Below are 8,722 nucleotides of genomic sequence, written 5' to 3' on the forward strand. Positions count from 1 at the left end.
TCCTGGAAGCTTCTCATCTCTCCTTCGTTGTTACTTTACATGTAAACTCTCACACAAACACGAAACGAGCTGGGTTTTTTTTTGCGAAACGTTGCCGGTGAGTTGATCTACGAGACGCCGGACCCGTCGGTGTTGTGGATTTCTTCCTCGTCGGCTTCCAGGCAACATTTTCTGCTCTTCGTTCTGGAGACATGAAAAACATGCTGATCGTCGCTTTTTTTATTTGCATTATTGTTTGAAGTAGTAAAAACCCTGGTAATTTTTGCGCTGCTGTGTAAAGACCGGCTGAGGAACGCCTCGCCTCCCAATCTTAAAATGACCCCTCCTCCGTCTCCGGGCCGACGCCACACTGCCAGCATTGTGAGCCTGCCAACATTGTGGTTTCCCCCACTTCCACCAGCGGCATCATCACCAGTCCTTATCTGTCTGACATTATTTATTCCCCCCCGACACTGTATTTAGCCAGTCTGACAAATCCTATAATCTGCATACATGTGTTGTTTGGTTTTTATGTGGCGTCGAGAGGAAACGGTTTGGCTCTGATCAAAAACAACCCCAAAAAATATAAATTAATATATATATTGCTGCTTGATCTCGCTCGGGTTTTATCAGACGATGGCAAGCGACCAAACCCCGGGACACCTGGCTGCTCAGGTGAAGCACAACACACACACACACACACCTAATAATTTTCTCTTTTTTCTCTCTCTCTCTCTCCGTCAGAGGAAGCGTTTTCTGCTCAACACGAGTGTCTGAAGGAGGAGAAAGAAGCTTTAACCAAGCTGCAGAAGGAATGCACAGCCAAGAGGTATGTACCAAGCTGTAATTAGCTGCTGATTTATACGCACAAGTGAATGAAACGCCGTCACACGGACAATACCCAGAGTTCCTGCGGTCTGGATGGATTACCCGGGCTTATCGGGCAGGGAAGAGACTGCCTCCCTGCCTCCCTGCCTCCCACATCGCTCTTTTTCAAAAATAAAAAAAAAAAAAAACCCCCAGTGAGGCGTTTCCCCTATTTACACGCCGTGCTGTATTATCGCCTGCTGGCCGCTGTTTGCTTTGGCCCGCTGGGCAGATGCGTACCTGGCAGAGCGCGAACCGGAGCCCAGGGGGGGGGGGACAGGAAATTAACACCGACACTGCTGCGTCTGCCTAACGTCCACTTCTCCAAAAATATTTGTGCGGCTTATGTTTTTCATAGAATTGTCTCTTTTTTTTTATTTTTTATTTCGCCTCTTTTCTATCTTGGGAACGGTTAAACTGGTCGTCTCCTGTGGAGCCAATTGGTGACGAGTGTATCCAGCAGAATAAGACTATTTGGATGCTCTCTGGAGGGATAGTGCAGGAAGTTGTGGATTTCACTTTTTTTAAACACGATTGCATTAAGTTTTCTTGAGTAATGACGCTAAAAACACACATTCAGCCTCACTTTTTCATTCTTTCTTGTTAAAATCAACATACTTTTGAACATGGCTGTCAAAATGGACTCGTTAATTCATTAAAAATGTAATTCAATTACTATTTTTTTTCCCCCCTCAAATACATCTGCACTGCCACTTTCCATTCATTGTCTATGTGACGGGCGCCACGGTGATGCAGCTCATTTACATAGATTAGAATCCCGCCGTATCGAGGAACGGTTTATTTCTCCCCTCAAGTCTCTTCAGAAATACTTTTTGCTGAACTGCTTCAGTGACGAACGGGAACGTCTGCGTCCGAGCCGCCATCTTGCCCTGAAGGAGGAGTGACGGCGATTCATCAATGTGGATGAATGTTTGTTTTGAAAAGTTTCGTGTCGACGTGAAATGTTGGTCGTCTGATTAAACTTCAGTCGTGGCACTGAAGTTGGACGACGAGGTTGGAGCAATTTTCAAGAAGTAGTTTTTTTTTTTTCCAGTGGCTCTGAGCACCGTTGTCATGGAGACGGACAATCGGAACACAACAAAAGCCTTTTCATTGTCTCTTGAAAACGTTAACAGGACCGACGGGGCTTTAAGATCATTCCTCTCTGGAACCAATGAGAACCTTCTCACTGCGAATTCTTTTACTTCTATTCGTCCAAATCGACATTAAAAACACGCCGGGCGTGAAATTAGATATCGTCTGTATTCGGAGACGTGTCCTGCTATTTGATTTCCCTGAAATATGGTTGCGTGGGATATAAACTCATCCCACATCTCTGCTCGCCTTCAAACACACTTTTTATTTGTAGAACGTACAAAACGCGTTCATTAAATTTAAACCTCTTTACTCGTGAACTATTTCTCCTGACGCTGCTTCACACGAACACGTTGGTTTCTTTTTATTTTCGCCAGTAAACAGACTGACGGACCTTCAGTTTTGGTTCGTGAGCAGGTTTTAGGAAGGGTCCCAATAAAGGGAATCGTGAGTTTTCGTGCTTTAGTTGGACGTTAAGTGTTTTGTCAGCGTCTGGTTTGAGGCTAAACGTTCCTGCATGTCAGTAATGTTCGATTAAAATGTCTTCACACTGCAGTGGCAGCAGTCCGCCGCTCAAAACTGCTGCGGGGAAACAATAAGAGGCTGTTAACCACAAGCAAATCCAACTGTTACATCCATGTGACGGCATTTACAGATGGTTCAATTTAACAACTATCTTGTCTGTGTGAGATGAGGACACACACATACACACATATACACATTTCTTCGTTTTACACACAAGTTTTAATGTAACTTTGATCGGAAAGCTTCTTTTGACAGATTCAAAATAAAGAATGCAGACACTTTTAAGCGTCTGTGCCTTTCAGCTGAAATGTGCAAAAATATTCAAAACGGCAAGAAATTAAACGCGTCTGAAAAGGGAATTAAGTGGCTTCATTAACGTCGTACACATGAGAAGTGTGAAAACGTGTTGAAACAAAGCTGCCGGTGTGTATTTCACACACACACACACACACTTTAAGGAAGCTCCGGACGCCCACGTTCAACTAATGAGAGGCTCTTCTGTCATAAATTTAAATAAAAGAAGAAAAAAAAAGCCAATAAACCAATAACTTAAATGGAAGATAAGTACCTGACAAGTCTATTAGCTTTAATCTGTTAAGCCCCAGAAGAAAGCGGCAGACTGAACTCATTTCCTCCGCCAGCCGGCTTCTTTCCCACAGAGTCTCTGTTTGTCATTAATCTTTTATACTTTCCGTAGGTGTAATTGCCTGTAAGCGTTGCAGTGGGTCCCCACGGAGCCGGAACCGGCCTGGAACATTTCTCCTCACTTATTTATTTTAATATATTTTTTTTAAGTCCCTCACCCCCCCTTAAGCTTTGCGTCGACACTCCTCTCTAGTTCCTGCAGAATCCTCCTTTACCAGCCGGGTGGACTCATCCTGTCACCTTGTGTCCCCCCCCCCCCCCCCCCACAGAGAGCAGTTCCTCAAGTCCAACGCCCAGCTCACCTTCCGCTGCCGCCAGCTCCTCTCCGAGCTCTCCTACATCTACCCCATCGACGTGGTGAGTCGGCCGCCGCCGCAATGCAAAACTCCCATCCGCTTTCCAGAGACGACCAAACGGCTGTGATGTGCTTCAGTTCCAGGGACGGCGGATTTTCCAATTCAAATTGGTCGTCGCTAAATCTATGATCTGCCCATTTCTGGTTTAAAAATTAAAAAATAAATATCACATTTAAAATGATAGACCGTTGGATTTTCATGATTTTTCGCCTTCATGAATACATTTTGAGCAGGCCTTGCTTGTAAAACAAAAAAAAAATAAAAAAATTGATCTCAAGCAACAGCCTGATTAAAAAAAACAAAAAAAACTGCAATTATAATTAATTTGACCCCCCTTGATTTAGAATAACGACAGTTAAAACACAAGACTGCTTCTTATTATAAAATGTCTGAAGCAAAAAAAAAAAAACCTGTAATGAAATCGTGCAACACGAACGTCAATCACTACTATTTTAACGTTATTGTTTGTGTTTATCTTGTATAAAAGTTAAACCATCGACGTGCTGAGTCGGCCGCCCTTCCATGAAACGGCTGTGATGTGCTTCAGTTCCAGGGACGGCGCATTTTCCAATTCAAATTGGTCGTCGCTAAATCTATGATCTGCCCATTTCTGGTTTAAAAAAACAAAACAAAACAATTATCACATTAAATGATAGATGAAGTTATAGACACACTTCAGTTGGATTTTCATGATTTTTCACCTTCATGAATATATTTTAAGCAGGCCTTGCTTGTAAAATAAAAAAAATGATCTCAAGCAACAGCCTGATTGAAAAAACAAAAGAACTATAATTCATTTGACACCTTCTGATTTAGAATAACGACAGTTAAAACACAAGACGACTTCTTATTATATAATGTCTGAAGCAAAAATAAAAAAAAAAGACCTGTAATGAAATCGTGCAACACGAACGTCAATCACAACTATTTTAACTTCATTTTATATTGATTTTGTGTTTATCTTGTATAAAAGCTACAGTTTGTGGAGACTAAGCTGTTCACATGGATGCTGGCCGTGCATTTGATCAACCACTTCTCCCAGAGCTACTTGTTACTGCTTATTCGGCTTTTCATTCCCACATCAGACGTCTGTTTGGATGTGTGCTTCCATGTAGCCTGGATCCTTTTCCTGTTTGATCACCGTGTCTCGTATCTGAATCTATTTCCAACCAGGCCAATCAGTCCGACTACGTCGTCTGTGGAGTGAAGCTGCCAAACTCCGAGGACTTTCAAGGTAATTCGTGATCTTTATTTTTTTCACTTAACCAGGATAAACGGGGATCGACATGCTCCGCAAATACCGCGTCCTTCCTTCAATGCAGTTAGATCCATTCAGATTCTGATGATTTCACATACCGGCTATTTATGATGTCATAATTTTGGCTACTGCAGTCGGCAATTTGGCGGAGTGTTATTACCGCGCTAAGTCTTCAGCGGCCTCACAGGACATAATTTAATAATCACCAGTCTGCCTTCTTAATTCATAAAACATAATGACATAATTATGTCGCTCGGCAGTTAGACAGGGAGGGGTTGATACTCTCCTTTACCTTCGCTTGTTCTGCACAATTACATGGCAGCACGCCCACGTAAAGCAGCAAGCCTGACCTCATCCCTCCGCTATGAAGAGTCACAAGCACAATCTAGTTGTGTTTCTCTGGTATTTGTTTTTGTTTTTTAATGATTCAAGCGCTCATTTCTTCTCTCAGCAGCACAATCAAGAGACGAGTTTAGCTTCTAGCATAGCGGTATAAAGGATGACGGGGGAACGTACGCTATTGCCATAAGTATTTGCTCGCCTGCCTGTTTCAGTGAATTTTAGGAATTAAAGTGAATTCGAGGATCCATGCGGATCCCAGGGGAAACGGTTTAAGGCGTGCTTATCCACAGTCGACCGTAACGGCGAGCCACTGTATGGCGTTTTATAGACTACAGCTTTATTTGTATCTGCATTTCCATGTCAAAATAGACTTTTAGCTGGGAGTCGATGTACCGTACACGCCAGGCCAGTTTCTTCTTGATTTGACTCCCGAGAGCAAGTTGACAAAAAAAATCAAAAGCACCTGTTACATATACTATTGGATGACTGCAAGGAAAATGGTGACAATAAAGTGGAGGACTTCACAGCCGCCAACAGTGGGACAATGGAAACACAAAGTGAGAGAGGCGTATGGAATGGAGGCTTTAACGGCAAAACTACAGTTTAAGTCTGAGATCTTCATGAGAAACCTATAGAAAAATACCTGTTGAGCTGAATGGTCACCTACACGACACGGTAATGTCTTAATTGCCCATCTTGTTATGTATTTGTCTCATATCGGTTCTGTTGTCATAGTATTATTATTGTTATTTTTCTTACATTGTCATGTATATGCTGTCTTGCTGTCGAGGAAGGTTCTGTAACGTGATTTCTCATGTTCATGTTTATTATTTAAAAAATAAATAAAAATAAAGTAAAAAAAAATAATTTACTTTTAGTTTCACAAGCATGGTTAAAAAACATTCTTCAGTCATTAGAGAAACCTGGAGTTTTGGCCGTCTTATTGGTTCTTAAGAGCAGGGAAGTGATCGGAACCCCTGAATTCAATGATTTGGAGGCCTGAGCGAATACTTTTGGCGATATGGTGTATATAAGGCAGAGGTTTTGCTCTGTTTGCGTTATTTGAGCTGCATTCTCATCCCTCTGCCTCTGATCCCTTGTTGATTGCCGTTGGGGGTTTTTTTTTCACCACGACCGCAGTCTTCTGGAGTCTCGCTGGAGACTTCTGCAGCCTGTCCCCCCGGCCCAGAGAGACACGACCACAGCAACCACATGGTTTAATATCAGAGGCGCAGTATTAGGCCTCAGAGTTGTAAAAAAAAAAAAAAGAAGGGGTCAGCAGGAAGAGTCTGCAACAAAGCCCTTGTTATCTTGCTCGGTGAACGTTGGAGTTTTGTTCTCACCGTACGTGTGATGATGGACGGCTCTCGCTGTCACGACGGGGGGGGGGGGAACCTGACGGCTTCATGACCTCGGCGGCTCAGATAAATTAAAGCCGGGGGGGGGGGGGGGCTGGCTTGTCGGAGCGGATCGGGTCGTGAATGCCTCGGCCTTAAGGGTTAGGGTTAGGGGAACACACCCGCCACTGTCTCCCGGCTTCCCCCCTTTTCCTCACAGCTGGCGAGGTCCGGCCGAGACTCCCGCTCCATAACTCAGGAACAGCGTTCCCAGTGTCCTCCATCCCCCCCCCCCCCCCCCCCCCCCCTGCTGTCACACTCCACCTGTTAACGTCTTTTAAGAGCGCACTCAACGCGCTCGGAGCCCGTTGCCGCGGCGTCCAGCTCGTCTTCTCGCTGGACGGTTACAGCAGCCGGGCGAGACGAACACGAAAACGTCCAGATGCAAAAAAAGCAAAAGCCACAAGAAACAATGCAAGAGGCCACAGTGTGAATACAAACCCTACAGCAGCACAAATATAACGGCCACAATTCAAAGCAAGGGCAAACAACACAAATACGAAAGTCACAATGTGATTGTAAATTTCAAAAAAATGTCTGTATGAATTCAAAAGCTGGGAAAAGTTGCCACTCGATTGCAAGAAACACGGATCAACCGCAGAAGCCAAAACAGCGAAGTTTAACGTCACGACAATGTCGAAACCACAAGTTAATGCACATTGTGAGTTGTGTAAAGACGCATCTCAACTCGAATGAAACTCGAATGCAAAAAAAAGCCACTCCAGAAACCACAACGCATCCAAGAGCAACAACACAAGAGGGATTTTAGAGCCTCAATAGCCGACTGGAAAGCCAAAAACTGAATGGAGATTTGATTGATTGTGAGAAGTACTTGGTGTCACGTCCTACAATAACTTGTTTCTCTCACTTGTCAAACTTTCCCGTCGGAAACTTCCTTCAGTTTGACGGCAGCAACAAGCGCTCTGTACCGGAGGAACCTGCCGATCACTCTTCCCTCTGTGGCTTCAACGTCCACGTTGTGACCCTTCAACGCCACGAAACCTTGTTTCACTGCGAAATAATCTGAGTTTTTCCAACTGTTAAGCTTTTTTTTTTTTTTTTTTTATTCCCAGTATGCATTACTCTTCACCCTGTAACGCAGCGTCTCTCAGACTTTCACAATGTGAAGTTGAAAAGCAGCTCTGGACATTGTCTTGTTAAAAAAGGTGGATGCTGCCAAATACTGGGAGGAGGAGGAGGAAGAGGTAGAGGAGGAGGTAGAGGAGGAGGTGGAGGTGGAGAAGGAGGAGGAGGAGGTAGAGGAACAGGAGGAGGAGGAGGAGGTAGAAGAGGAGGAGGAGGTAGAGGAGGAGGAAGAGGAGGTGGAGGAGGTAGAGGAAGAGGTGGAGGAGGATGTAGAGGAGGAGGAGGTAGAAGAGGAGGTGGAGGTGGTGGAGGAGGTGGTGGAGGAGGAGGTGGAGGAGGTGGTGGAGGTGGTGGAGGAGGAGGAGGAGGTAGCAGAGTTGGAGGTAGAGGAGGTAGAGGAGGCTTCATATTTGGAAAAGCGGTGTCGACATGTCAGTGAGGCTTCGACTGAGTGAAATATGTGCAACGGGGATCCATTTTTAAAAGGAGAAAAAACAACCTTGTAGAAGCGCTGCTGGAACACGAGGGGCTCCCATTAGAGGGATTGGGGAGGGGGGAGGTAGAGGGGTGGGGGGGGGGGGTACAGTGGAGGATGTTGGACATTAGACCCCGGGGTCGGGTTTAGTTGGCGCCTTAATCCTTCTGAGGGTCAAAGTGGAACAGGATGGCACTGATGACGGCCTCCGTCTCACATCCACCCCGAGGCGTTACATATCCTGAACTTGACCCCCCCCCCCCCACTAGAGGCCAGGGGGGCCGTTCCACTCCAGGTGCCTTCGTTCGGACACAGGAAGGACGGTGATATAACGCAGGGGCTCCGCGTCGGGGGCCCAAGGAATGCGCGCCGCGAGCCAAAGGGCCCGCCGCTCCGCCATCGCCACCGTCTTTTATTGTTTGGGAGCATGAAGATGCAAAGTGTCCCGCCCCGGAGCCGTGTCCTGCTGCTCCGGGACAATGTGAAACCACTTAGCGTGTCGTCTTGAAACCATTCCTCGAGCCGCCCCGCCGTAGGAGGACGTCCGGAGACACGCCGTCCTCCACACTAATAGTTTTGGAGACGCTCGGACACGACTCTTTTGCTTCTCCGCCACATATGTCTGGATGAAATTGCGAGTCCCTGCACAGCCGAGGTCTGTGAGACTGGATGTGTTGGGACGTTCTCTGAACCCCCC

At 45.6% G+C, this 8,722-nt stretch overlaps 1 protein-coding gene across 1 annotated transcript in view; it reads left to right on the forward strand.

Moving 5' to 3' along the window:
• Positions 1-8,722, forward strand: part of uvrag (UV radiation resistance associated gene) — a gene marked incomplete at its 3' end in the record, with an annotated part of 103,263 nt that overhangs the window by 30,017 nt on the left and 64,524 nt on the right. Inside the window, 3 exon segments of the mRNA XM_080508681.1 lie at positions 724-808; positions 3,381-3,468; positions 4,641-4,701. Coding sequence (XP_080364807.1) covers positions 724-808; positions 3,381-3,468; positions 4,641-4,701 — 234 coding nt within the window.

The sequence above is a fragment of the Blennius ocellaris genome (genome assembly GCF_963422515.1).
Source record: "Blennius ocellaris genome assembly, chromosome: 14".
In the NCBI taxonomy this organism is placed as follows: Eukaryota; Metazoa; Chordata; class Actinopteri; order Blenniiformes; family Blenniidae; genus Blennius; species Blennius ocellaris.